The sequence below is a fragment of the Gilbertella persicaria genome (assembly GCF_025201335.1).
Source record: "Gilbertella persicaria strain CBS 190.32 chromosome Unknown B0P05scaffold_4, whole genome shotgun sequence".
NCBI classification, from domain to species: domain Eukaryota; kingdom Fungi; phylum Mucoromycota; class Mucoromycetes; order Mucorales; family Choanephoraceae; genus Gilbertella; species Gilbertella persicaria.
Window position 1 is genome coordinate 258,355 of NW_026251965.1, and position 27,339 is coordinate 285,693.

At 36.7% G+C, this 27,339-nt stretch overlaps 13 protein-coding genes across 13 annotated transcripts; 9 read left to right on the forward strand and 4 right to left on the reverse strand.

Annotated features, from left to right (window-relative positions):
• Positions 1–315: 315 nt before the first annotated feature.
• B0P05DRAFT_220941 (major facilitator superfamily domain-containing protein) lies at positions 316–2,560 on the forward strand. The gene is made up of 10 exons (XM_051573258.1): positions 316–640; positions 684–746; positions 794–967; positions 1,026–1,117; positions 1,167–1,335; positions 1,386–1,519; positions 1,568–1,813; positions 1,864–2,044; positions 2,094–2,182; positions 2,228–2,560. The coding sequence occupies exons 1-10, from the start codon at positions 567–569 to the stop codon at positions 2,434–2,436; spliced, it is 1,431 nt and encodes a 476-aa protein (XP_051438697.1). The 5' UTR covers positions 316–566; the 3' UTR covers positions 2,437–2,560.
• A 124-nt stretch (positions 2,561–2,684) lies between these two features.
• Positions 2,685–8,678, reverse strand: B0P05DRAFT_568423 (uncharacterized protein; the record flags this gene model as incomplete). Its single annotated transcript, XM_051581196.1, has 6 exons — positions 2,685–3,381; positions 3,435–4,602; positions 4,647–5,682; positions 5,733–7,226; positions 7,270–7,626; positions 7,677–8,678. The coding sequence occupies 6 exons, from the start codon at positions 8,676–8,678 to the stop codon at positions 2,685–2,687; spliced, it is 5,754 nt and encodes a 1,917-aa protein (XP_051438698.1).
• A 1,358-nt stretch (positions 8,679–10,036) lies between these two features.
• B0P05DRAFT_462589 (small COPII coat GTPase) lies at positions 10,037–10,834 on the forward strand (the record flags this gene model as incomplete). Its single annotated transcript, XM_051574125.1, has 5 exons — positions 10,037–10,079; positions 10,140–10,259; positions 10,319–10,488; positions 10,540–10,668; positions 10,727–10,834. 5 exons carry the CDS (start codon positions 10,037–10,039, stop codon positions 10,832–10,834), a joined length of 570 nt encoding a protein of 189 aa, XP_051438699.1.
• A 210-nt stretch (positions 10,835–11,044) lies between these two features.
• Positions 11,045–13,343, forward strand: B0P05DRAFT_525405 (uncharacterized protein; the record flags this gene model as incomplete). Its single annotated transcript, XM_051576313.1, has 11 exons — positions 11,045–11,135; positions 11,184–11,337; positions 11,390–11,477; positions 11,523–11,728; positions 11,778–12,043; positions 12,096–12,311; positions 12,356–12,615; positions 12,661–12,723; positions 12,772–12,871; positions 12,919–12,978; positions 13,029–13,343. 11 exons carry the CDS (start codon positions 11,045–11,047, stop codon positions 13,256–13,258), a joined length of 1,734 nt encoding a protein of 577 aa, XP_051438700.1. The 3' UTR covers positions 13,259–13,343.
• Positions 13,344–14,529: 1,186 nt separating this feature from the next.
• On the forward strand, positions 14,530–15,050 carry B0P05DRAFT_221119 (uncharacterized protein). The gene is made up of 3 exons (XM_051573259.1): positions 14,530–14,665; positions 14,721–14,961; positions 15,017–15,050. The coding sequence occupies exons 1-2, from the start codon at positions 14,614–14,616 to the stop codon at positions 14,891–14,893; spliced, it is 225 nt and encodes a 74-aa protein (XP_051438701.1). The 5' UTR covers positions 14,530–14,613; the 3' UTR covers positions 14,894–14,961; positions 15,017–15,050.
• On the forward strand, positions 14,530–16,248 carry B0P05DRAFT_525413 (uncharacterized protein). Its single transcript, XM_051576314.1, has 6 exons — positions 14,530–14,665; positions 14,721–14,961; positions 15,017–15,075; positions 15,122–15,250; positions 15,301–16,109; positions 16,160–16,248. The coding sequence occupies exons 2-6, from the start codon at positions 14,934–14,936 to the stop codon at positions 16,173–16,175; spliced, it is 1,041 nt and encodes a 346-aa protein (XP_051438702.1). The 5' UTR covers positions 14,530–14,665; positions 14,721–14,933; the 3' UTR covers positions 16,176–16,248.
• Positions 16,249–16,935: 687 nt separating this feature from the next.
• B0P05DRAFT_462469 (Rho GTPase activation protein) lies at positions 16,936–18,179 on the forward strand (the record flags this gene model as incomplete). The annotated part of the gene is made up of 5 exons (XM_051574120.1): positions 16,936–17,016; positions 17,052–17,217; positions 17,268–17,304; positions 17,351–17,858; positions 17,994–18,179. The coding sequence occupies 5 exons, from the start codon at positions 16,936–16,938 to the stop codon at positions 18,177–18,179; spliced, it is 978 nt and encodes a 325-aa protein (XP_051438703.1).
• Positions 18,180–18,290: 111 nt separating this feature from the next.
• On the forward strand, positions 18,291–18,570 carry B0P05DRAFT_577167 (ubiquinol-cytochrome-c reductase complex subunit-domain-containing protein; the record flags this gene model as incomplete). Its single annotated transcript, XM_051581762.1, has 2 exons — positions 18,291–18,358; positions 18,423–18,570. 2 exons carry the CDS (start codon positions 18,291–18,293, stop codon positions 18,568–18,570), a joined length of 216 nt encoding a protein of 71 aa, XP_051438704.1.
• A 324-nt stretch (positions 18,571–18,894) lies between these two features.
• Positions 18,895–20,173, forward strand: B0P05DRAFT_525433 (concanavalin A-like lectin/glucanase domain-containing protein). Its single transcript, XM_051576315.1, has 6 exons — positions 18,895–19,148; positions 19,194–19,383; positions 19,439–19,546; positions 19,590–19,706; positions 19,753–19,825; positions 19,866–20,173. The coding sequence occupies exons 1-6, from the start codon at positions 18,902–18,904 to the stop codon at positions 19,950–19,952; spliced, it is 822 nt and encodes a 273-aa protein (XP_051438705.1). The 5' UTR covers positions 18,895–18,901; the 3' UTR covers positions 19,953–20,173.
• On the forward strand, positions 20,166–22,458 carry B0P05DRAFT_525436 (uncharacterized protein). The gene is made up of 7 exons (XM_051576316.1): positions 20,166–20,944; positions 20,994–21,091; positions 21,144–21,176; positions 21,224–21,344; positions 21,392–21,854; positions 21,903–21,968; positions 22,015–22,458. The coding sequence occupies exons 1-7, from the start codon at positions 20,184–20,186 to the stop codon at positions 22,327–22,329; spliced, it is 1,857 nt and encodes a 618-aa protein (XP_051438706.1). The 5' UTR covers positions 20,166–20,183; the 3' UTR covers positions 22,330–22,458.
• A 305-nt stretch (positions 22,459–22,763) lies between these two features.
• Positions 22,764–24,436, reverse strand: B0P05DRAFT_525438 (transmembrane amino acid transporter protein-domain-containing protein). Its single transcript, XM_051576317.1, has 3 exons — positions 24,252–24,436; positions 24,055–24,195; positions 22,764–24,001 (listed from the first exon to the last, which is right to left on the reverse strand). The coding sequence occupies exons 1-3, from the start codon at positions 24,331–24,333 to the stop codon at positions 22,902–22,904; spliced, it is 1,323 nt and encodes a 440-aa protein (XP_051438707.1). The 5' UTR covers positions 24,334–24,436; the 3' UTR covers positions 22,764–22,901.
• A 786-nt stretch (positions 24,437–25,222) lies between these two features.
• Positions 25,223–25,865, reverse strand: B0P05DRAFT_634137 (signal recognition particle, SRP9/SRP14 subunit). The gene is made up of 4 exons (XM_051583540.1): positions 25,812–25,865; positions 25,689–25,761; positions 25,480–25,631; positions 25,223–25,427 (listed from the first exon to the last, which is right to left on the reverse strand). The coding sequence occupies exons 1-4, from the start codon at positions 25,833–25,835 to the stop codon at positions 25,311–25,313; spliced, it is 366 nt and encodes a 121-aa protein (XP_051438708.1). The 5' UTR covers positions 25,836–25,865; the 3' UTR covers positions 25,223–25,310.
• Positions 25,866–26,905, reverse strand: B0P05DRAFT_525448 (uncharacterized protein). The gene is made up of 5 exons (XM_051576318.1): positions 26,811–26,905; positions 26,654–26,769; positions 26,541–26,602; positions 26,322–26,490; positions 25,866–26,270 (listed from the first exon to the last, which is right to left on the reverse strand). Exons 1-5 carry the CDS (start codon positions 26,863–26,865, stop codon positions 25,908–25,910), a joined length of 765 nt encoding a protein of 254 aa, XP_051438709.1. The 5' UTR covers positions 26,866–26,905; the 3' UTR covers positions 25,866–25,907.
• Positions 26,906–27,339: the final 434 nt, after the last annotated feature.

A 27,339-nucleotide genomic window follows, 5' to 3' on the forward strand; every position in this document is an offset into this window, starting at 1 on the left:
GTATCCTTAAATCAAACATTCGTTTCTCCTTGAACTGAAAGATACGAGAGTGTCTTGTGCTCAATAAAAAGAGTTTTATGTTCATTTTTATAATGTATAGGCAAATCTTACAATACTATCTTTATTTATATAGAAGTTATGCAGCAAATATACATAGAAAAAGACAACATGCATGAGTCAAGTATGTGAAGCGAGCTACATTTTTGCTTTTAGTAAAATAAATACATGTCCAAAAGCTACTTTTTTTAATGGCTTGTTGATCAACTAGAATATTCTTGATTACAGAAAAAAAAACTTTATCATTTTGAGTAAAAAAAAAAAAAAAAATCTGTTTATTCCATGATTGATTTGCTTTGTAATTAAGGAGATTGTATGGATCTTCTACATGCAGTTTTAACAAGAAAAAAAAGGAGACAATTGTACCTAAAGCGGTTTTGGCAATAACATAATGCAGGGTGATTTTCTTTTGTTAGACTGAGCTTGTTGTCTACAGCATCAAATGGGGAAACTTTAACTACTGATCTTATTCCTCATTCCCTTTTTTTTTTCTATCATTTCAATTTGATATGCCAATCGAGAGAAACGAAGAAGTTGGTAGCAATAGGCACAGCTCGCTCGTTTGGAGAGTACCATTAGCATGGTATGTTATTGCTTAGCAATATTTGCCTAATGTTTCTTTGTAGTAAAATTGATTTTCAAATCCTACCTGCTTTATGTATTTTTTATTTCTTTAGTTCTTTAGATAGGTGCAGTAAAAAGAAAAGAAAAGAATGATACTTATGCTGATGCATAGATCAAGCACAGAATTTGTTGATACAAATGGCCTTGCGAGAGATTTGAATATCAATGGCAAGCAACTTTCAACAACGACCTCCATGTATTATTTCTGTTCTATTATATTGAACTTACCATCCAACATCATTTTAAGAAGATGGCGTGCTTCATATTGGTTAGGTATCATTATGGGGTAAAAAACTGTTTGGTTTCCTTATGCTCTAAAACTAAACTTTTTATCGAATCATAAGCATATGGGGAATGATGTGTATTTGTACAGCAGCTTGTACAAATTACAATAGACTTGTCATTGTCAAACTGTGTTCAAATATTTGTGATGCAGGTACTTGAACCTAAAAACAACATGTGTTGGTTCATCTTTTTTGTAATAGCATTTCTGCCTGGCGTTATTTATTATCTTTCTCTTTGGTATACACGAAGCGAGTTAGGTTTACGTTTAGGTATTTTTTGGTCTTGTCGTTGTTTAGCAATAGGCTTTGGCCGTTTGTTTGCTTATGGTGTGAGTCATATGAATGATAGTGATATGCATATATGGCAATGGTAAATTCATAGACACTGATGAAAGAAACCTCATTCTTTTTTCTCACCAGGACTTATATCTTTCAAGGAGCTCCTTGCATTGTGTTGGCCATCATAACTTCATGGCACCTTCCTAACGACATCAAGTCCTCACCTTTTTTAGTGGAGCAAGAAAGAAAAATTCTTATTCGCAAGTTAGAAGATGGTAAGCAACACCAACAATACGCCTTTTAAAAAAAACAATCGATGATAGATTGTGGGGCATTCAATGACAACGATTGGTCTTGGGAACAAGTAGGATCTACCCTGACAGATCCCAAGATGTTTGCCTATATTCTTTTATACATTTTGGTATCAGCAGTGTTACAAGGAACAACACTATTATTACCTACAGTGATTGAACAGATGAAAATAAGTCCTTCAATCCAAGGGCACTTACTTACCATACCGCCTTATATACTTGCCATCATGAGCATTCTTGTCTTATCTTTTACATCTGGTAATAAGCTCTTGACATCTTTGACGTAGTTAATGAACACAGTGTTGTAGGACACCGTCATAGTAGATCAAGATTTATATTGCTACTTAACATTATGTCCATTGCTATTCTTATTGCTCTGAAGCTCATGATTTCCTACAACAAATACGATAGCTACATTATTGCATGTATTTTGATTTCCATCACGTATGCTCAAATCGTCCTTGTGACAACTTGGACAATCAATAATTTGTAATAGAGATAACGCATACAAGTAGGCCCATACTCATTATCGATTTAGTGTAGGGTTCACGAGAAGAGCGATTGCTATTGGGATTATTGTTTCGTTTGGCTTGACAGGAAGTGCTGCAGGCAGCCAATTGTTTCAAGGTATATCATTGCTTGATCATCTTTATCTTAATCAAGTTGCTGTAGATGCTCCAGCTTATGCTAGAAGCAAATCCATTGTACTCGCTTTGTTTATTGCTCAATTTATTTTGGTGTGTATCGTTCGATATTCGCTTTCAAGAGAAACGAAGCGAAGAATGGAGATGAATTCAGATGCAAGACAATACCAAATCTATAAAGCGGGCGGTGTTGATTTGGCAGGCGATCGACATCCTGATTTTAGTTATACTTTATGAAGGGCCTAGTACCGCTTTTGAACTTTGTTTCACTAATATAATCATAACTTTATTCAAATATAAACAGAAAGGCAAAGAAGTGAACTTCAATGAGAGCTACAACAACAATGAAATATTAAAGCCAACAACAGCAATTTGATGAATGAGAGAGAGAGAGTGTGTGTGTATGATAAAGGATGATAAAGAATTGAAAAAAGAAGGGATTTTATAAGTCTATATTACATGGTGATGATAGTATTAGAAAGGAGTTATTGTTCTGATCTTATCACAGCATCACCTCCTTCAGAATACATGTTTTGCTCCACTTCTATATGTTGACCTATAGGTTGTCCCATACGTTGAGCTATGGGTTGTCCATAAGGCTGTGCTGGTTGCCCATAGGGCTGGCCGTAGGGTTGATCCCATGGTACAGCTTGAGAAGGCATATAACCTTCGTTTTGGTGCACTACATCATTCATCATGGCAGCACTTGGAGAAGTGAATTGGGCTTGCTGATAATACTCTTCACGTTCAGGAATGTCATCTGCAGCATTAGATAGAACATTTCCTTCCTCGTCTTCTTCATCAGCATCGCCTTCATATTCATATTCTTCGCTTAGGTTACCATCCCCTTCTCTGAAAACTTTCTTGATAGGACTTCCTTCAACAGTATCAGTGCCTGTCTTGCGCTTTCTTGTTTGACGGATAGTGAAAGGCTTGGGATTCAACACCAAATCACAGAGGGAATCAATACGACGAGCAATCACAAGATCTCTGGGCCATACAAATTTGCTTGAATCGGCCTCTTCTTCAAGGGATTGAGCTTCTTCCGTACCTTGGATAAACGACTGCTTGACATGATAGAATGGTAGTTCAGGATCTTCTATAATCAAGTCGTGTCGACCCACGCCGTGCTTGCAGATACCTTCCAACAATGCTTTGTCATGTTTAGGAACTTCCCACCAACTATATATATAAAAAAGTCAATACAGGTGCAAAAAATCGTATAGTGTCCTTACCTAGGCAAACCAGATGTTTTTCTAGCTTTGGTCAAAATCAAATCAAGTTCGGGATGTGTAAGTACTTTTTCACGAATGGTGTTCATTTGGTCAATGCGCTTTAAAGAACGTCTAGCCTTGTCATAAGGTACAACATCTCCATTTTCGTTTGCATCGTTAGGTTCAACACTTGATTCACGACTAGCAGCTTCCAAGACATCCTTGGGTGAAGAAACAGGTGTGTCTACATCGGCACTTCCTCCAGTAATACCAGCTAATTCAACAGTAGCATCAACAGCAGTAGGCGTAGCAGAGTTGGCATTACTATCGTTTTCAGCAGCATGACGCTTGACAGATTCTTCACAAGCAGCAAACACTTCTTTATAATGAAGTGTAAGTGATTCATCTGATTTCTTTTCAAGACTGGCAATTTCCTTGAAACGATCCCATCTAAAGTCATCTTCTTCACGCTCAACACCAAATGACATGAGTGTCTTGAGGAAATCGCTTTTGTTCTTCTTGGTCCATCGACTGGACGTATCTGCTTGTCTGGATCTAGACTTGGTTCCAGTGCGAGATTCCTTTTGACGTTGACGAGTTTGACGGTCGGTCTCTTTCTTTTGTACTTTTTCTTGCAACTTGCGTCTACGAGTGTTGCTAGCCTTTTCTCTCAAGAAAGCAGCAATGATACGGCGCAAACGCATACCAATGTCGGCTTTGGATGGCCAGACATAAACTTTTTTCTTTTCTCCGTATTCGTCGTCTTCATCTTCAGAGGAAAGTCCGTCCTTTTTGTCATCATAGTCACTATCATCGTCTTTTTTACCATACACTTTCTTTGTAGTAGACTTATTGGGGGGCTCAACTGAGGCTTGTCTGCTGCTGTCGGCATCATCTAACTTATCATTGGAAGGCGTGTCATCGTCTTCTAGACCACCTGATTGACTATCGTCATATTTTCTTCCGTAAAAGCAGAATTCAGAATCATTGCGCATAGCGAGGTATTGTTGATAGCCATGCTTGCAAATACCAAGCAAAAGACAACGGTCTTCATTCTCACCCCACCATGGAGCAGGAGGTGACCCAGTTACTTTAGGAATCTCCAGGGCTTTTGCTTCTTCCCAATCAGTAGGAACAATCTTGTCACGAATCAAATGAAGCATTTGAATACGAAGCAAAAAGTTACGACCTAAAACTGATGTAAATACACATACTTGAATGATATCCAATTACCTTTTCTTTCAATATGGTCAATATAATCTTCAGAAGCTTGATTCAAGAAAGATTTGAATTCAATAATTTGCTTCTTGGTAGCACCCACATAAGGAATAGAGTCGTTTTTCTTGACTTCATCACGAGCATCATTAATCAAGATATTCTCAATATCCTCAATCAATTTGCGGTCTTCTTCTGTTGTTTTTTTGACATTCTTAATAGTAGGCAATACTTTACGCATCAAAGCTCTTGTGACAGCCTTCAAATCTTTTGCAGAACGACGAGGAAAATGTGCAGTCATCAAATCCCAAGAACCATAACCATAAATCATCAATTTACGCTCATACTTGGTCTTTTCTGAAAGTGTCCAAGGACGAGCTTGATCTCCACGACCACCACGACGTGATCTAGTATCCAACTCTTCCTCATAAGCAGCATCCGAATCGTCGCCGTTTTCATTAGACGAGTAAGAACCATCCAATGTGCGAGAGCCAAAACGTTGTACCTGACGACGTCGACGAGGCATGGACACAATCAATGTGTTTTCATCAGGATGATCTTTTGTATCAATCTGTGCTTTAGCGGCCCACTTTTCCCAAAAATCGGGATCATCAAGATCAACGCCTGCATTGTCTTCATCTGCAGCCGAGAAAGTAGCTTTGGAAAAGACGGAACCTTTTTCGTTACCTTCATGACGAATGACAGTCGTACGGCGTTCCAGAATTTGATCAATATCTTCTTCACAAAACTTGGCACTGGCTTCCTCGTCCAGCATGGCACCATAAGCACCCTTCTTTAACAAATCTTCGATTTCTTTACGGTTAAGTTCAGCTGTCTTGTTGGCACTACCGTCATCATGGGTGCCCATTACAGCCTTATCCAGGCCGAGCTTCATACCAGCACGATCAAACATGTCTTTTTCATAGGTGTTGGCACAAATCAAACGATAGATTTGGACAGGCTTTGTCTGACCAATACGATGGCATCTAGCTTGAGCTTGAAGATCGTTTTGTGGATTCCAATCACTATCGAAAATAATACAAGTATCGGCCGCCTTTCAAAGGCAATAAATATCAAATTTACAATAATGATCATTCTACTTACAGTCAAGTTGATACCAACACCACCTGCTCTTGTACACAACAAAAAGACAAACGATTCTTCAATAGGTAAAGTAGAGAAACGATCAATGGCAGCTTGACGTTGATCACCTGGAATACTACCGTCAATACGTTCATAAGCATAACTTCTTCCACGAAGATAATCAGCCAAAATGTCCAGGCAACTTGTGAATTGAGAAAAGATCAACACCTTGTGATTGCCTTGAATCAGCTTCTTTAAAAGCTTGTCGATAAGCACCAATTTACCAGAAGATTGGACAAGGCAGTTGAATTGTTCTTGGTGGCTGCGTGCATTACATTCATTGATAATGACATCCTCAGCGCCTTCCAGAAGGTAAGGATGGATACAGCATTTACGAAGTTGGACCATGATGTTACGAAGATGAGGCATTTCCTTATTGGATTTGGCTCCCTTTTTCAAGAAGCTAAAGTTCTTTTCGAGAATAGCACGATACCATTTCTTTTGAGGGTTGGTTAATTCTACTTCAATCACAGTTTCTTCCTTGACAGGGATGGTCTTTTCGACATCTTCCTTGAAACGTCGCAACATGATGGGTTTAAGCAGGTATTGGAGCCGTTCTACTTCATGAGCAGAGTTCAAGGAACCATATTCAGCAAAGAATCGGGATTCATCGTTAAAGACATCAGGTTGCATGAAATTCAACAGACTATAGAGCTCACCCAAATTGTTTTGTAAGGGTGTACCAGTCAAGAGCAACTTGTGATCCATGTAGAATGTCTTCAGGATTTCCAATACTTTTGAGTTCTTGTTCTTGAGACGATGTGCTTCGTCAAAGACACCACAGCGCCAGGGAATGTCCTTGAGTACCATGGCACCAGCAGAAGCCATTTCATAGGTTGTGATGAGCACATCAAACTTGTAATTGTTTGGAATGGGCTTTCCTTCAGCATCTTGATAGTAGAATTCAGTCTCAACGATGAGATTACGAGCTAAAGTACTGCCACGATAATCAATGACATTGAGATCAGTCCAGGCGTTAAAGGCACGGGTCCAATGAGGAATAGTGGACAAGGGAGCAATGATCAAGAAGGGACCTCGGATACGAATGGTAGTGTAGATATCATTCAAAAAGGCTACAGATTGCACAGTTTTACCAAGGCCCATTTCATCAGCCAAGATACATGATCTGAATGTATAATAACAGAATCTCAGCCAATTGAGACCTTCTAATTGGTAAGGACGTAAAGAATTGTTGTACTTGTAAGGTGGCGAGTCTGCATATTCAATGAAACGGGTAGGGTCAGGACGAAGTGGAGGAGGAGCCATTTTTTCAGGGGGGATTTGCTTTCGAGCCAAAAAGTCGTCCAACTTGATGGAATCTACTTTACGTACATCTTCTTCTGTTTCCCATGTAGCATTATCGTAAAATAAACCATTCCATTTGACAAGATAGTAGATTTTGCTTTCACCTGTAGTAGGATCTTCCAATTCACCATCATCAATGACGCGATCAATCTAGAAATTAATATTTTGTGACTTGTATGTAAACACAACTCACCTTCAAGTGTTCCTTGAAGTCTTCACCACGATTACCGTCTTGATAATATTTCTGCATAAACTTCTTTACGCGATGTTTACCTAAATGTTCTGCTTCGATTTGTTCAAGAGGAACCCATTCGACATGAAGGAAACTGGTGTTTTTGTATTTGATGAGCAATTCTTCCTCGTCTGTTTCATCGTTCTTTTTATAATCCAAAATACGTTCAAATACTTTTGTACCCATTGGAATCATGACGGGTTCCTCAGACTCTGCGGAAGCAGCAGTTTGCTTCTTCCTCTTGTAAGGTCTTGATTCACTGTCACTGTCCTCAAACTCGCTATCAGGTGGAGCTTCAGATTCTTCAGACTCAAGGTCCTATAGGATACAATGTTAGTTTCCTGTAGAATAGATGTTTGTTTCCTTACAAATTCCTCTTCTTCTTCAGAAGACACGTCATAAACACGCTTCTTTTTAGTAGCATTTCGTGCAGGTCTCTTGGGACGTTCAGCCAAAGCCCTTTGCTGCTGCTGTTGTTGATGCAATTGGTACTGCTGGAATTGATGATGCTGTTGGAACTGAATTTGGCTGTGCATGGGCTGTTGCATCATCATTTGCTGGTGGGCTTGCATTGGATGGAAACGAGGATCAAAGCCTTGTTGTTGCATCATCATTTGCTGTTGACGCTGCAGCTGCTGTTGCCGTTGCAATTGCTGCTGTTGCTGTTGAAGTGCTTGTAAGGCTTGTGGGGACATTTGTTGGAGCTGCTGTGGTAATGGGAAACCACTAGGTGGTCTCTGTTGCTGTTGCTGTTGCTGCTGTTGTTGCATTGAGAATGAGTTCATAAAGTGCATATTAGGTCTCATGGCTGGTTGTTGTGTAGGCTGTTGTTGTTGTTGTTGTTGTTGTTGTTGTTGTAAATGGTTCATCATTGGATTAGCGTACATCATATTACCAGCAGATGGTTGTTGCACTGAAGGAGGTCTGTTCATCAAGGGTGAAGCAGAATTCATGAGCATAGGCGATACGTTTTGCTGAGGAGCAGGAGGAGGAGGCCTTTGTTGTGGTTGTGGTTGTTGCTGCTGTTGTGGTTGTTGAAAACCTCCATTAAACCCACCTAAAGCACCAAAGTTCATTTGCTGTTGTTGAGCCCTCAAATAATTCAATTGCTGCTGTTGAATCATTTGAGGAGAAGGCTGCTGCTGAGCTTGTGCTTGTGGCTGTTGTTGAGTCTGTTGAAACTGCTGTTGATAGAAAAAATTAGGATCAACAGGTGAAAAGTTTTGTTGATTAAAGTTCATTCTATTAGGCTGTTGTTGTTGAGATTGCTGCTGTTGTTGTTGTGGCTGTTGTTGTTGGTTAGGATTATTCGGTGAATAAGAATTCTTTACATAAAAACTTTGATAAACGTCCCTATGTGGTTGAGCCATCGTGTATATGGGTGACTAAGAGTCGTTTCTTTGTGAATCGAGATTTTTCTCCCTTTCCAAGATCTTCTTTTCTTCTAATACTAAAAAAAGGTTCCAAGAGAAAGGAAATTTCTCCTATATTGATGAAAAAAAAGAGAGAATTAGAAAAAGTTTTTTTTTATTTTCCCTCTTTTTCTCTGTCTTTTTGTATATTGAGAGGCCGTCTTTTTAATTGGTTCGTGTTTATCTTCGCGTCCAAACTACTTGACGTGACACTTTCCAATCAACGGTGTTTAATTTTTTTTCTTTTTTCTTTTTCACTCTTTCTTTTACCCCCCCTCACACACACACCCCCTTCTCTCTCCATAACACTGCCTCTTTTGTAGCAGAAAAAAACAATAAAATAAAAGGTTCTTTTTTTTTTACTTACAGGTTTCTACGCTTGTACTTTTTGATAAAAGAAAAAGAAGGAGAGAAAAAAAATAGTTCTTTTTCTCAAAATAGTGAAATTTTTTTTCTGAGGAAGAAAAAAAGTGAGAAAAGAAAGAGAGAAAAAGATGATAATAAAAACGAAATAAACGTATTTTTTTATTATTATTTTTCACTCAGAAATTGTTATTATTAATTCAAACGAAAGATTTTAGACTTTACAAATGGTTTGTATTGAACAGTAACGTTCAAGGTCAGTTGTACCTCTTTCTTACTTGAAGCTTATATATGGGACCAATACCAGATATATATATAGGCTTAGCTCTCTTGTTGAACAGGCTAGTTCTGTATATATATATATATATATTTATTTATTTATTTGCCTAAAAAAAGCATACTAACAATACATTCAAAACAGTAGAAACCTGGTCATCGTGAGACACGGCAGGTGGAAGAAATACAGAGAAAGGAGGGATGATATTTTTGTTTCTAAACTCCTCTTTTCGAAGAAAAGGTATAAGAGCAAACCAAAGAATTACCTTACTGTGTAACGGACGACCAAGACAATAGCCAGCATGATATGGTTCATGAATCAAGAGATTATCATAAGCTTACGATAGCACAGACCATTTAAATTGTGCAAACCCATTTATTTCTTTAGCTTAATTTGCTCATTAGAGAATTAATATCTATCAACGTCAAGTAAATTTGCGGTAGCGGTTGCTATGAAGTCGTCCCTGGAAGCTATAGATCTTGAGTCAGTTACTACATTGGTTGCTATGGTTCCTGGTTTCTTCAAATGAGAATTTGCTTTAAAGGCCGATTCCCGTTCAAATTAGCCAATGAGACAGCATTTGCGCTGTACAGCTCAGAGTGGTAGTGTAAAAAAAAAATCTGCGCGTCCTGTATTTTCTTCTATTTCTTTCTTTATCATCTTACGTATCTAAATAATGTTTCTCGTCAACTGGTTTTGGGATGTTTTATCTTCTTTAGGTAAGTCTATAGAGATGAAGACCAAAGGAGATGGTAAGAGCTGACTTTTTTTTTACGTAGGTCTCTTAAACAAGAACGCCAAGATTCTTTTCTTGGGTCTTGATAATGCCGGTAAGACCACTTTATTACACATGTTAAAGAACGACCGTTTGGCTACCTTGCAACCTACTCTCCACCCTAGTAAGTAGCTTAATCTGTAGTAGCAAGACACGTGAAACTCAAGATGATATGATTTCTAGCTTCTGAAGAACTTTCAATCGGCAATGTCAAGTTTACTACCTATGACTTGGGTGGTCATCAACAGGCTCGTAGATTATGGAGAGACTACTTTCCTGAAGTTGGAGGTATTGTCTTTTTAGTAGACTGTGCTGACCATAGTCGATTCTCCGAAGCAAAGGCTGAATTAGACGTAAATCAATCATGATATTACATCTTCTATGATTTACTAATTTGATTGTAGGCTCTTTTGGCCATTGAACAACTTTCTAAAGTTCCCTTCTTGATTCTTGGTAATAAGATCGATGCACCCGGTGCTGTTAGCGAAGAAACTCTTAGACAAGAATTAGGTTTATTCCAAACAACTGGCAAGGTATGTGCGATTTTCATATGATAAGCATGTGGTGCTCACTACTTTTATTTGAACAAAGGGTAAGGTCGTCTTGAACGATATTCGTCCTATTGAAGTTTTCATGTGCTCTGTTGTAATGAGACAAGGTTATGGTGAAGGTTTCCGCTGGATTTCTCAATATGTTTAATTCCCCCGTTTTTTTTTCTCTTAATAAAATCATTTCTTTTCTGCCTTTCTCATGGGTGTATCAAACAATAAGGGTGTTAATCATCTGTTGACGACAAGTACATGTATCAATGACCAAAGAATTATGCCATTTTGATTCTCAACAAGTCTACTCCAGTTTATCACTTGATTGGTCACATTGAAATGTCACGAATTTTTTCTTCTTTTCTTTATGCCACCAAAAACTCATCGTAAAAAGCCCTTTAGTGGGAAACAAAAGAAGCTCCAGTTACAAAACAGAAATGCCAGAAAACAAGCAAAAGGTTTGCTTATTTTTTTTTTATTAAACTCTAACAACTTACGGCTAATAGAAAGTCTTCGAGACGAAAGTTCTTTTGACTATCTTTGCAAACAGGTGGATAAACAAACGGCTTCTTTATCTGATAGCTTTGTCCCTTCTTCTAATGGTTCGGACCTGAAGCCTGTCGACTTTTCGCATAAACAGATACAGGATAATAGTAGAAAGTAAAGTTACGTGTTCCGCAGTATGCGCGTTAATCAAAAAAAAAAAATATAGGCTTGTGTCTGTATTTGAACGATTGAGTCCACAAGAAATTGAAGCAGAAAAGTTAAAGAGTATGCAACCTCTTGAACGTCTTCCCAAGGTAATTTTTATAATAAATCAAAAATATACCAATTTCGTTGTATAGGAATGTTTGGAAATCAAACCCAATGAATTCAATGTATTCATTGAATTTCCAAAGCGACCTACATGGAATTATGACATGACCAAGGAACAAGTGGAGGAACAAGAAACAAACAGCTTTAATGAATGGATCGAATCAATTGAGGAAACCTATGGTCAAAATCAACAATTAAGTTGGTTTGAACGCAACCTTGAGGTGTGGCGACAACTGTAGGGTATATGAATACCATAAGAGACATAGTATAACTCCTTTCTTTAGGTGGCGAGTCCTTGAAATCAGTGATATTGTGATCATTGTGATGGACATTCGAAATCCTATGTTGCATTTCCCTCGCTCATTGTATCGTTATGTAACTCACACACTCAAGAGAAAAATCATTGGTGTCTTTAACAAAGTAGACTTAGTCTCTGAATTTACTGTGTTTGCTTGGCGCAAGTATTTTGAAGAAGAATTCCCAGAGCTGCGTATCTCTAAATTCAGCTGTTATCCTCGAGATACCAGCCTCATTGATGATACAGCTACTTGTAAGTTGCATGATCTATTGGATTCAAAAGAAAATGATACAAAATTTTATAGATGCCCTCAAGAAACAAGCAAAAAGACCTAAAAAGCGTTATTTTCATGCACAAGGTGTGAAAGATATACTGTCTTTATGTCGAGACATTGTAGATAAGCCAGGTGTCGAGGTAGATTGGAAATCAATTATAGCCCAGTATGATCAAGATCATTCTGATCAAGAGAGCGATTTAGATGATGATAACGGCAGTGATACAGGCAGCATGGATGGATTAGGTACCTTGAGTTGATAGCGACAAAAATGACTAATTATGTTAAAGATGATGAATTCAGCCGTATTTTAGATATTACTGGCCAAGAAATCAAACCACACCAAGACTATATTACTCTTGGATTAGTAGGTCATCCTAATGTAGGCAAAAGTAGTTTGATCAACAGCATCATGAAAAGAGCGGTTGTTAGTGCAAGTCGTACGCCAGGCCATACAAAGCATTTTCAAACGATCCATATTTCGCATAATGTTCGTCTTTGTGATTCACCAGGTCTTGTGTTTCCTGCTTTGATTCCAAAAGCATTACAGGTAAAACAATTGATTATATCATAGGTTTGTTCATATCGTTTATAGATCCTTTCTGGCATGTATCCAATCGCACAAGTTCAAGAGCCTTATAGCTCTATTCGATACCTTGTAAGGCGTCTATAGCTAATAGGATTGACACTGATTATAGAAATATAGGCAGAGCATATTCTATTAGAAAAAGTATTATCACTTACTCCACCAGAAGGATTTGAAAGAATGAAAGATTACCAATGGACAGCATGGTCTATTTGTGAGCGTAAGTGACTTGATTCATGAAACAAAGGCTTGAAAAGAGCATCATAGAATTTGCTGAACAAAGGGGATTTCATACGGCCAAGGCTGCAAGACCTGATGTTTATAGAGGTACACTATTACAGAAAAAAAGTAATGACAACTGATATCCTTGATCATAGCTGCTAATACAATCCTTCGTTTGGCAGCAGAGGGTCGGATTCTGCTCTCTTTTAAACCTCCTGGATTCTTCACCTCAACAAAATATGAAAAATTGCGTGTCATAGAAGCGGATCAGAGTGCACAAGAAGAAGAGGAAGACGATAATTCTCAAGATGAATTTGATCCATGCAATGGAAGAAAGAATTTACTGATCTTAAAAGGCGGTAGATTTAGTGTTTTTAACGAATAAATACTCATTGATTCTTTGTACCAAAAATAAACCTGTCAAGTTTTAAATGAGAATTAACATATTGTTTAATTTCTCTTTATTTCATCCTCAATTAATACAAATGAAATCATCATAAGTAGACGTAGCCTTCTTCATATGTTTCTATGATAGAAAATAAACTCTTAATTCATGTATTTTATGTCAAAATGTTTTATTTCATTACTAAATGCTTTATGATGTGGTTAAGAATCGCCAAAATTTTAACCTTGTGCGGACTTTGAATATGCTTAATTTTTCTGAATTCTTGAATTTAAAACAAAAGACTATTGAAGAGGATCAATGCCATTCAATCATGTAACTTTTTTTTTCTTTCTATATATTTTATTTTAGTTTAGTTTATTTTGTTTAGTATATTTCGTTTTATTTTATTAACTTTCATTTTAATTGCACCCGTCTCTTCACTTTGACTATTACTCTTAGTGTACGCGGTTCAATCAATAAACACATTTTAAAAAATAAAAAATAAAAAAAATGGACTAGAATTACACAAAAACAAAGAATTATTAAGAAATAGTTATGACAAAAGTAATAGAGCTTGAGCAGGAAAATCTAATAATATAAGAAAAGTAGTATGTCGCTTACTCGAATTTTGAATGGTTCTTGAAAAACCATTTTTACGTTTTGTGATTCTGGCGTACAGCTTTAATAATACTTTTTCAAATCCAACATTTTGAGCATAATTCATAACCTCAGAGGAATATTTTTTACCAATATATATCATAATAGAAAGTTATTGTAGCATCCATAAATTGCGAATTTGGGAAAATTAAGAAAATCAAAAGGGTATTATATATGGCCAAACGACCATTTTTCGACTTTTTTTAAAAGTTGCTACTTTTTACATGAATATGTTCTTCTATGAATACTTTAACAGAAAGCAGCTACATGGAATGAATCTTAGGTGTTTTTGAGGGACTTTTGAGCAAAAATATGCAAAAAACGACTCCTTTTCTGGTGTGATATTAACGCTTGCATAAACATAATGTGTATCACACTTTTGGCCTGGGAAGGCTTTTAAAGTTTTCGATGACCGTAATGAACACAATTCCCTTTAAAGATAAACATTTCTATAGGCAGTTTGCTCATATATCAGTTATATTTCTCTCGGAAAACAATCTCTATACTTGTCTCTCCATTCTAAAAAAAAAAAGAGACTATCTTAATCTCAAGAACTAACCAAATCATAATCATCGCTTGGTTACTCACTGAATTTGAATCAAACTTTTTTTCGTATCACATTATTATTTTCATTGACATCATTTTCAAGATAATCTTTTTTTATCCTTTCTTCTTTCTTTTTTTATTGAGAGAAAAAAATGGGTATCTTTGGCGACGATATTCAAAAGACTTCTATCTCACTTTATATTGGTCTGTCTTTTTGTTTATGCCGCTTTAGCATGCTGACTTTTTTTGTGTTGTTTAGAGAGACTTTCCAATCTCGAGGAAGTTGACTGGTACCTCTTACAGCAACTTACAGAGTCTATTCAAATGCAAGAAAACGGACCGAGAGAAGCTATTGAAACAGTACGAAAGAAGCTCAAGCATGGCGGAACTCAGCAAAAGTTGCGCGTATTAGAAGTAAGCTTTAAATGTTAACTTCTTTGTATTGATTTGCGATTAGGTTCTTAAATTATTGATGGAAAACAGCAACCAACAATTCCATAGTAAGTCAATGGCAAAAGAGGATTATAAAAAGATCTATCTGACACAGAAATCTAGGACAATTTCTTGCGAATGAAAAAATGAAGGAACGATTTGAATTGATTTTAACCTCACCTGTAAGTCGATATGCACAAAAAAAAAGATTGCTTATGTTGTGCTTAGAGTGAAAATTCTGCAGTGAAAAAAGAACTCGTTTCTCTTTTAGGTGCATGGGCTGTTAAGTACAAAAATGAACCTGGTATGAGAGCCGTTGGAGAGTTATATGAATTGGGTAGAAGTGGAAGACGTGCTGTAAGTATCGTTTTTTTATTATATGATACCAATCCTGATTGCGTGCACAGCCTCCTCCTCGTCCGAAAGTAAGTACTGGCAGTGACGGCACGCCTACTTCTCCACAAATGAAATCGCCTACCACACCAATTACACCATCAAGAGCACTTGTCACATCGCCTATTCCATCACCTCCTCGCCGCCGTTCTCCTTCACCTACTAGAGAAGAAAGACGTCGATCCTTTCCTCCTCCTGCCCCTGCTGCCACTATCCCTTCTTCTCCTAAACCAACAGCAAAGCAGACAAAACCTCGTAGCCATAGCTCAGCAGCATCTACCAGTCGACCTGGCACTAATACGACTCGTGTATTTAACTTTGAAAAAGCTAAACCCAGAATCTTGGAGGAAATTGCTGTTGCCAACAGTAATTTAAACAACTTGGTCAATGCATTGAAACTCATCAATACATCAGAAGATCGATGGGAAATTGAACTTCAACACGATAAGCGATTGCAAGAATACCATGATAAATGTGAAGAATCCAAAAAACGCATTGTGCGCTATGCACGTTTAGTGGAGGATGAAGAATGGATAGGTACTTTGTTGGCTACCAATGAGGAACTTTTGAAAGCATTAGATATGTACGATATCATGTTAGTAGGCCAGATTCCAGCTGCTTGGTTGCAAAATCAACAAGTGCTAGCAACACATCGTCTTGAGTACCAAGAACCACCTAAAGCCATTCGTGCTCCACCACCTCCACCACCCAACAAGCTTGCGTTAAATCTAGAAGATATGCAAATCTCTAAAAGGAATGAGCCTGAAGAAGATGATGACCCATTTGCTGATCCTCCTACACCTATTGAAGATGAAGATCGAAGGTAAGTGAGTTATTGTTGTTGAACTATGCTTATTCATTCCTGATATCTAGGGGTTATTTGTACTAGTTACACTATTTTTATTTAGTTGCACAACGATATACTTGCTTAATAAAACAGAATTATATACTTACTTACAACAATGACAAGTATATTGGTCATCTTAGAATATGCCAATTGTTTAAGAGACAATGAGATGAACGTGTGTTTCACAGCTTTTAAGAGTCATACGACACAAACTTGTGGAAATCTTATTGCTGGCATCCAGTGAAATGAATCATGATCTATGCTGAACAAAAAAAGATAGGTTTTTTTTTTTTTTTTTTTTTTTTTTTTTTTTTTTTTTTTTTTTTGCTTTCAATCAACGCATACTTATGTTGTGCACGCTTTTCTTGATTTCAAAAGAATTTGAAAGCAAAAGACCCTTACATGCTTGATGTAAACCATATTTCCCTAGTTAATCATTGGTGTAAAACAACAAGTTGCACAAGTAAAAAGGACATTGTTTATATGCATTTCATTGTGTAGAATGCATTTTGCATATTCCTTTGGAGGGGTATGAATTATAATAAATGAAAACCTTGTCATCAAAGAGGTCTGGAACTTTTATTTATTATTCTGGTCATTGTGTTTCGTTAAAGAAGAGAGGATAGCAATTTGCTTTATTTTAGGCATCATTGAGATTCCGCTTACTTTTTTTAGTTTACTATTTTTACACACACCCATTTGTTCATTCACTCTCTTTTCAACAATCACACACACGTAAGAAAGTTTTTTTTTCCTCTTTCCTTTTTTTCTCTTTTTCTTTTTTCCTTTCCTTATTTCTAGAATGGACATTGAAACTAATAAAGATACACCAATAAAAAGTTGGTGGAAAAAAGTCACGCACAATTCAAACAGTAATAAACCTGTCTCTCAAAAACAAGGTAAATCAAAAAGAAAAAGAAAATAAAAAACTTATCTTTGTTAGACGACCAAATATTTGGTGTTCCATTGGAGGAAAGCTTACGATGTGCTCGCGCTGCTATTGCTTATGTAGATAATGACATCCAATATGTTGGTTTTATACCTGTCATTGTTGCAAAATGTGGTTCTTTTCTCAAGGACCAAGGTGGATTTTGATAAAAGCCAAAAAAAAAAAAATCTCACACTCTATTTTAGGCCTTTATACAGAGGGTGTGTTTCGCATGAGCGGCAGGTAAATCAAGACTTTCTTATTTATACTTCTATTCATATTGAATTAGTGCAAAGCGAATTGGTCAACTTCAACAGATATTCAACACTGCGCCAGACTATGGAAGACAGTTAGATTGGAAAGGATATTCAGTGCATGATGCTGCCAATGTCTTGCGTCGTTTTCTCAACTATTTACCCGAACCTGTGATCGTACATAAGCTCTATCAGCCCTTTCGTGATGTTATTTCGTCAGACACGGCAACAGAACAAGAAAAAGTGGCTCGGTTTCAAAGCCTGATTGAACAGTTACCTGAACATCACCAATATTTATTGTTTTATCTTTTAGATCTATTGTCCTTGTTCAGTCAGAATGTACAGATCACAAAAATGGATACATTTAATTTGGCTTCTGTTTTTACACCTGGTATATTACTAAATCCTGAACATGCCATGATTCCAGCTCAATACAAAAGTTCACAAAGAGTTGTTCAATTCTTAATAGAACATCAACATTGCTTTAGGATGCCTCGTTCTTCTTGGTTTACAGTGTTGAAGGAAGAAGAAAAGAAACAAGATGTTCCAGCTGAAAGCCAATCTACTTCTTCTTCTTTATCTTCCTCATCCTCTTCCTCACCACCACCTCCACCACACCGTCACAACAGCCAACCCGTTCATTACAACACAATTAATACCTACAGTACACCTAATAAGCCTTCCACTCCTAATCCTCCCAAGTCATTACAAGAAGCATTGAATTCCCCAACAATATCACAAAAGGATCAAAGAGTAAAAAGAGCAAAAACAATGCCTTCAAGGAGATCAAGATATGGTCCTAATGATCCTTTACAAATCGTTCAATTAAACAAATCCGTGATTGAAACAGGGCAAAATAAATAATCATCGTATTCAAATCCAGAACAGACGTCATCTTTTACGAAAAAGGGCCTGCTGTATATTTTTTTGAATTTCTTTCCTCTTTTTTTCTCTTTTTGATTGTTATATTGAAAGATGCCTGTCTCTAGAATTGTTTCCTCTCCTCACTTCTCTTTTATTACACCCGAAAAGTTCGTTAGAGTGTAAATATGAGCTCAATTTGTGGATTAATTTGAACCTTTATTTAACTCTTTTTTCATATTATAGTGCTCCTAACCTTGCCACCTGGGGTGCTGCTGCTGGTACTGCTGTCGTTCTCTTGGGCTCTGATGTTCCTTTGATCAAGAAGGATATCTTGAGCAAAATTCCTGTTGTTGGTAGCTACTGGGCTGTTCCTGAAGTCGATCAAGAATAGACTATTTGATTATAAATAAACTATATCTGTAAACAATACATTAAAAGAAAAAGAGAAAAGACTGTAGATATGATTGAAATTAAAAAGAAAGCTTCATTACTGACATCTCTTTTAAAGTGCAATTATTCAACTTTGCCTCCTTTGGTTTCCCCTCCACTTCTCCTAAACTCCTAAACTCTCCCTGTCCTCTGTCTTTTATACAAAAACAGCATTTCATACAACTCCTTTCATATCATATCTCCCCTTGTAGAATTTAAATATAAATATGAAGATAGTTGCTTCAATTTTCTTTTTTTTTTTTTTTTTTTTTGTTTCTCTAAATAACTTTAATATGTTGACATCTTTTCTACTGACAAGTGTATTCTTATTCGCTTATTTGACAAGCATTCAAGCGGCCGAAAAACCTTCATGTACCAATAAAAAATACGATTTTGCTAAGTCACAGTCCATTGAAGATTGGGTGTTGGTCAGTGGTTCAGAAAACCATGGATTCAGTTCGGAAGGCCTTGCTATGAAACTAATGCGTCCCAAAGGAAAAGTGAGCCGCAAGACATATACCGAGGAAGGCACCAACGAAAGTAAGTAGGCCAAAAAAAATTATTGTGAAACTTATTCTTTTTCAGAACTTGCGTATAACTCAGCTATTGGTGATGGTTTTACATTTAATGCAACCACCTGGATGCAATACGGAAAACTATCTGCGACGATCAAATCTGCTGGTGTCCCTGGCGCTGTCACTGCAGTCATTCTGTACGCCGATAATGGAGATGAAATTGATTTTGAATTTTTAGCCGGACCCAATGAACAAGTGACGTGAGTAGAGCCTATGTTTCACGATCAAATAATTTATCCTCTCCTATTTTAATAGTACAAATTACTTTTACGGACCACATATTGTTTATGGAGAAAATGGCAAGACAACAAATCCTCCAGGTGGTAATGCCTATGACGATTTCTATACCTACACAATAGAATGGTAAAATTCCATTGACTTGACATGTATGCTGATACATTTGTAGGTCTCCAGAGAAAATTGTATGGTCCATCAATGGTGATCCCATTCGAACACTAAACAAGAGTAGCACTAAAAAGAATGCCAAGCACGGTAATGTTCATGAATATCCTACCAATCCTGCGTAAGTCCAAGTAAGATCTTTCCGCTCTTCTTTAACTTCGTCATAGGCGTGTCTCTATTGGTCTTTGGGACGGTAGTAGTGCTGGAGGAACTGCAAGATGGGCCCGCGGTCCTATTGATGTAAGTTATACTTATAAGGACACAACTGACAAATTCATAGTGGAATCAACATCCTGAGCCTATCACTGCATATGTGAAAGCAGTCGAAATCGTCTGTGATCCACAACATAACACTATCTCTAAATAATCTCTTCATTACCTTTTCATTATTCTTATTGTTTTTAGCTCATTTATACTTGTCGCTCTCATATAAAGCATGAATGTATTAATACACACATAAACTCCTTTGACAATCTCTCAAAATAAACTTTTTCAAAAAAAGGGCATACAAAGGAATGTATTTTCGGAGAATTACTGCTATAAAGTGTCATCATAAGAATGATGGGCTGTTTTCTTTTTCCCCTCTCATTCTTTAAACATGTATCAACAAAGAACAGAAAAAAGCACCTGGACTCGACTCAGGTCGCAGCGTTATGGTAAACGTATTGCTCCCCTTCGCCCACTTGCAGAGAAAAAGACGCCTACTGTACATCAAAAAAAGGCATCCAAAATCAATGCAGTTGTTATTCAAAAAGCGTTTATAAACATGTTGAAACAACAAGAACAACTTATTACTCCTGATGATAATGATGATAGTTTGTCGACTCCTTCTTTATCTATTTCGTCTTTTTCTGAACAAGATACAACTGAATTGGATTGGCTGCAGGAACTAAGCCAAACATGTCCTAATCTTAGTAGTGTTGTAGACACAAGCTTTGATGATAGACCCCTACCTCCTTTGCCTCTCACCAAACAACAAAAGGAAGCATCTAGCCATAGTAGCTATAGTAGTACTAGTCTTGAATTACAAAGCAGGACAAGTTATTTTAAAAGACATGCAGCTATCAAAATGACGCGTGCAGCGTCCAAGGGGCAAATTCAATTAAAGCGCGCTGCTACTTGGTTAGGTTTAGCTGGTCAAAAGTTACTTGCGTCTCCTCAGGTACAAAGTTTAGGATTGTATGTGTCACAGAAATACCATAGTGCTTCTGAAAATGTCTTGTTACGATTGACACAAAGCTATGGCCATAACTTGAATCATCTCACCACTGGTAAACGGCCACAAGAAAAAGAAAAACCTCCACAATTATCCAATGATATCATCTATGGTACAGATTCAGATCATTGTGCCTTTATCAAGTAAGCGCTTTATGAAGAAAATGTTGTATTCAATTTTATGTTTATATAGAAATCAATTAAAGCTCAAAGCATCCCCTGAAAAGAAAACCAAGTATAGCGTCAACAAGAGAAAGTTTATTGCACCAAAACGCATTATGTATTGTAGAGGTAAGGTTTAGAGCTTAAAAAAGAGAAAGAGAGATTCATGTATTTAATTTAGTGATGCAGATTATTAATTTAGCTTCTACTCGAGGTAGGATAGTTTGATGATTGTAGGGTCTGTATTGAATTCATGCGTAGATTGTGATTATGAGCTACATGTTCAGTTAAACAATGTGACAATGGCAACCAAGAGAGGTGTATTGCGAAAAATAGAAAAGAATGCAAGTGCCGATAGGCCTTATGATGAAGCACTCGTATTGTAAGTAAATAGACAATGGCTTGTTTTCCTCAAAGCCTTTTTTTTAGTGAAATACAAGAACCTTTTTCACTCAATTTTGTGGTGGCTGCACGTCATACGAACACCATTTTTCGAGACGGTTTAGCCAAGATGGGCATTTGGCCACTTACCAACGACAAGACAGAAAAGGAGACTAAACTGCCTATTGCAGGATACATTTGTTTGAATTTTGAAAACAAGATGGATGTGTTAGATCAAGGCGTTTCTCGATTCCGACTCACCAAACCAGTAGACAAGTCGTTTAACCGTTGGCTTAATATAGAATTGTTGATTGATATCAAAGTGGAAGAGATCTTACCGGCTGTTGTTCATCGATTTCCTTGGTCATATACAACCAGTCAACATTCTGCTTTGTCTTATGAAAGTGTTGAGGAAGATATTGTTTCTAACCCTAAAGAATTGATTACTTCACAACAGCATTGTCAACAGGGAGATTATTTGACTATTTATACGAGAGGAAGAGGGCATCCGGTAAAGACAAGCGATTTGCATCTGTTTTATTTATACTGATATGCGTAGACATGGAAGCGATATTGGGTTGTTAAGGAAGAACATCAGCTTGCTTTATATGATTTCTCTTTTAAGGTACGCATATTGTGCGGGAATGCATATTCATTCAATATGGACATAGGATACAAAAGAACCATTGAGCATTATCCCCTTAGCACCATTAATGGCAGTAGCCAAACCATCGTTAGACGATTGCGAATCTGTTGGGCTTTCAAGAAAGACGGGTATCATGCTTCAGTTCAACAGAAGTAGTGCTATCCTTACTGAATTTGTTCGATTGGAAAGCGATGAGGGGTTGGAAGGAAAGGCTTATATCTTTGGAGACAGTGAACAACACACAATTCATTGGCGACGAACGTTAAGTGCCTATGTATCTGATCAAACAAGAGATACAGTCACTTCAAAAGAAGGTGTAGACTTGAAATTCCTGTGGTAAATCATATTTGAATGCATCGACAACGTGCATAAAAAATAAAAATAAAAAAAGGGGAGTCCAATTCAATTTTTTTGAAAATGGTATAGCTACTACACTTTATTAGATTCTAGAAATTAAGCAGAGCATGAGATATTTATATTGTTATTTACATTATATTATAAGAAAGAGCAGAGAATAAAAGGGAGATAGATCAGTAACAGACATGAACCAGTGTATGTAAAATGTTGACACAAATTTTAGGAGGTAGTTGAATACCACTATCTTCTCATTACATTCATACTACTACATAATATGACCAACCAATACCAAGCTGTGATTGATGCCAAAGGCGGTACTACCAAGCACTAAACTATATTAAAGCAAATATCTCAACAAATCATCTACAAAGGACTGAGCGTGTTTAAGTATATTAAAAGGCTTTTGAATTATGAATTCGAATGGCAAAAAACTGGGCTAATTTTCGGGTATAGCTACTATAACTTTATTTGTGCTACAGTATAAGTCAATAATGAAAATACATGTACAGAAAAGAGAGATATATATGTACAAAAAAATAGCTTTTCTAATAGTACTTAAGATTGGAAATCCTTGATCAATTGTTCAATAGAACTAATTGTACCGAAAATGAGACCCACAAGACCCAATAAGAGAATAAGGAAACACCAAGCAATTTCATAAATAGGTTTGTTACGGAAACCAGTCAATTTGAAGTAGAAGATAACAGGGAAAATAAAGATCAAACCACAATTGGCAAATGAACCAATCAAGGACATCAAATCATCAAAGTGAGGAATGACAGCACCGATAACAGCAACGAAGACCATGACCGAGATACGGAGGATAGCGCGCAACACGAATTCTTTCCAGACACCAAAGCGTTGGACAGTAATACCAAGCATTTCTTCAGCATCCAAGGCAAAAGAGGTAATCAAAATGGGAGTAGCAGTCAAGACGTGGAAGGTCATGACAACGATAGCAATGATTTTAGGAACACCATCACTGATAGAACTGTAAATAGGACTCTTGACTTGATCACCATAAACATAGTAGCCAGGGACAGCAGTCAAGATATACAAAGCAGCACAAGTAGAAAGACCACCGGCAACAGCCAATGGCCATTGTTTAGGCTTTTTCATACTAGCTTCGACATGAGGATAGACAGGGTTACCACCAAAGCTAAAAGAAATTGTACTTAAGGCAATAGGAAACTCGCTCCAAATGACAGAATCATGGTGAGCAGGAGGACTGCTTTGCTTGTCAACCATGGATACACCAAGTACAATGAAAACGACAATGAGAGTAGCAAGGGCACCTAGAGCAGACATAAAAGCAACTTCTTTCATAGATTTGACAACGATAAAGGGAATAGCGACAAGGGCAGAACAAACAATGCTCCATTTTACTGCGCCAATTTCAGCTACAGTGCCTTTACAGAGCTCGTTCAAATTAGAACCTGCCAAGACCATATACAAGACGGGAGCACCCAATGTGATCCAAGAGTTGAAAAAGAAGGTTATCCAGCCACCAACACGACCAAAGCAAGCTCTAGCAACATCCTTGTAACTTGATAAACGTTGTTTGCCGTTGGCATATAAGCATCGAATAAGAATAATACCAGTGTAAACAGACATAGTCCATGCCAAGAAAAGGATAAAGATACCAATCCAACCACCTAAAGAGATAAAATGTTAATATTAAGTACATAGTATGTCAAAATGAACTCACCTTGTCTTAAAGCGTAAGGCAAACCAAGTGTACCAGTACCAGCTACTACACACACGACATTGAAATAAGCAAGGAAAGATGAACCAGCATGATCACGGTTTACATCAATAATGCCTTGTTCGGAATATTCTATTTCTGCCTCTATTGTTTATAAAATTTTTTTTAGAACTTCAATTCAAAAAGTGGCGAATATTTACCACTGTAAGCATCAAACGTGACACTTCCTTCTTGAAAGTCTCCTGCCTGCTTTTTCTCTAGATCTTGTAATTCCATTGTCATTTTTTCTTTTCTTTAAAAAATTAAAAAGTGATGGAAATTTAATAAAAAAGAAAAGAAAGAGGGAAGACATGAACTAAAATGGTTGCATTTATGTACAATTGACTGGTTCATAGCGAAGTTTCAAATTGCAGTGCTTTTAATGGGTATATTTCATTTACGCTCCAATCATTCAATGCGTATCCAAATTTAGTCAGTTAGTCATATGCTCTTCATAGAACTTTATCTAAATTAGAATCCCGGTCCGATAAGGACCCTCTATCTCTCTTCTTCTTCCTTTTTTTTTTGGTGTAAACGCATTAGTTGACGTAATACAGCCTATCATTTCTCACACGGGAAATAGAATAAGGATACATAAAAAGAAGGTTTAGAAAAAAAAATTTCTACTGCTCTCTCTTTACAATTTGATTGGATATAAAGTCATGACTCAATTATGTTCTGCATTCATTTACCAATCAACCAGAGATGAATTTACTGGAGTTTCATTTTTAAATATATGGGTTTATTGCTACAATAAACCCAAGAAAGAAGAAAGAGGTAAAATAGTTTTTTTTTTTATTTTTCTGGAACAAAATACAGAAAAAAGCTCTTTTCTCACGGCATATTGAGAAAGGGAATCGTGCGAAAACAATACTAAAGTATATTTTTCCTTTTTTGAATCAATTTACACTTTTCAAGATTAAGTTTAGTTTTTCTCGTATGTGATTTATGTGGTGTAAGATCTTCCTTTAAATGAGTAATGCAACAAGTTTAAACACATAAAGGTATTTCGCATCATGACAAACAAGAAAGGGTTAAGCCCACTTGACCGTCAATACAGTCATTTAAGCGCAGATTCTTTATCTCTGACCAGTAAAACAAGCGAAACTTTATTCAACAATGATCACCTCTTTTTTTTTTTATTTTTATCTTCTCATTGATATTTGAATCAGATAGTAGTTTCATGGATTCTGCATTTGAATTACTCTTTTTTAATATTATTATTTATTCACTTTCTTAACTTTCTTTGAACGGTCCTTTTTCTTTAATGTATCCATATAAGCTCTAATAATTGTACCATAAGCATTCTGGAATCGATCGAAATCCTCAGGTGCAATCTAACAAAAACAAGTTCAATACAAATGCATCTTATTTCTTTCTCTACTTTACAATTGTGCTAATCTTATTTTTTTTATATACAGCACGTACAAGGCAAGGGTATTCAATGGCATCCTTCTCTTCAGTACTGTTGACAACTGCTGCACCCCCTTTAGGCATTTCTTTCTTGACTTTTGAGGCTTTAATAAGACGTTTTCCTGTCACTAGATATCATCATCATCAGAAAAGAACCTAACTAAGGACGGGCGTGTTTCACTTACTTCTCTTCATAGTTACGGAAACAGTGCCTGCTGTTTTAGATTTTTCATAAAGTTGACCGAGTTCAACTGTAAACTATAGCGTGTTAGTTCCAACTACATATAAGACAGAAATCCTATGTTTACAGCAAGTAGATCCAAGTCTTTCATCGTGTTAGATGGAGAGAGAGAGAAGGAGGGAGGGAGGGAGGGAAAAAGAGAAAGAAAAAAATTACGTTTTATTTAATTTTGTTTACCGATAGCTTCAATATCCGAATTAGCAAAGGCAGCTACCAAAGATCCAATAACAGATGTCTTGGTGTTCTTGGGATCTTTGGGCTTAAGCGTGGCATCTTCAGCGACTCTGTGCATTGCCTTGCCAACTGTTGCTACGGAAATAATCTGATGCAAGTTAAACATGCGATTGATGGGTTGAAAAATAGTAAAAGAAATACGTTCCATAGCTCTAAAGCGTGTACGAGGTTCGACTGTCTCTAAAAAGGCAGGATTAAAGATAGACACTTTCTCGAATCCTGTTTCTGCCAGTGCTTCTTCTGTTTGTCCTTTGGTCTTGATATACAAAAACATGGAATCTTTGTTGGAACCCTATACAGATATTGAATCAGTATTGGTTCAATCATGATAAAACGTATTTACAGCAGAAGAACAATAGAGAAAATGAACAGGTGCTAATTTGGAATCAGAGGGCTTGTTTTCTTCAGCAATGATCTTTGCAGAATTCAAGACATAGGTTTGATCGATTTTGATAAAATTCTCGGCACTACCAGCATCTGCACGCGTCGTACCAAAACAACAGTACACATCACTGCAACGATACACATTCAATATTGAAATTGGCTCATAAGAATTACTTACGAGACACCTTTAAAGATACTTCGATCAGCCTCCAGGTTTTCAAAGTCAACAGTTTTTTGTTCCTTTTTTTAAGAAAAAAGCCCATAAGATACATAAGATACCATTTATGTTACCAATTTATCTTGAGGAATAGTGGGCTCTAATTCAACAGATCTTCTACCAACCGAGATAACTTTGGTATATTTCCCATTCACTAACACATCCTTCAAAAGCTGTTTACCCACAGCACCTACAATAGATAAATAAAAACTCCAATCATAGCCAATTTACCTGTGGCTCCGAAGATCATAGCAGTACGATTCATGTTTGTTTCTGAACTCGACATTGATTATGATTTAAAGCAAAAAAAAAAAAAAAAAAAAAAAAAAATTACCTTTTTATTGAATTAGGAAAAGGCAAATAAACGTCACCCCATACTCTTTTAGGGAAATCTGGTTAAAGCCCCGTTTCATTTTGAGAAAGTATTCGTGCACTTTCCTGATTCAAATCTATACAATAAAAAACGATGGCAAAACAAACAATGGAGTAAAAAAGTCCAAGTGCATTACAAGTAGTAAAAACCGAAGTTTTTTTTCTTTTATTTTTTATGTATCAAACAAATCGCAATTACAATGTTAAATGTATATTTCCGAAGAATCCCTGAAGGACACTCATGTGAATACTGTCGGCATCAAGACACCAATAGCATTCATTTATAGCATAGAAAAGAAGAATGACAGTACCTGTATGGGACAGAGACACTAAAAAAAAAAGTGCAAGCATATGACATGAAAAAGACGTATATAGTAATTCAATTGAC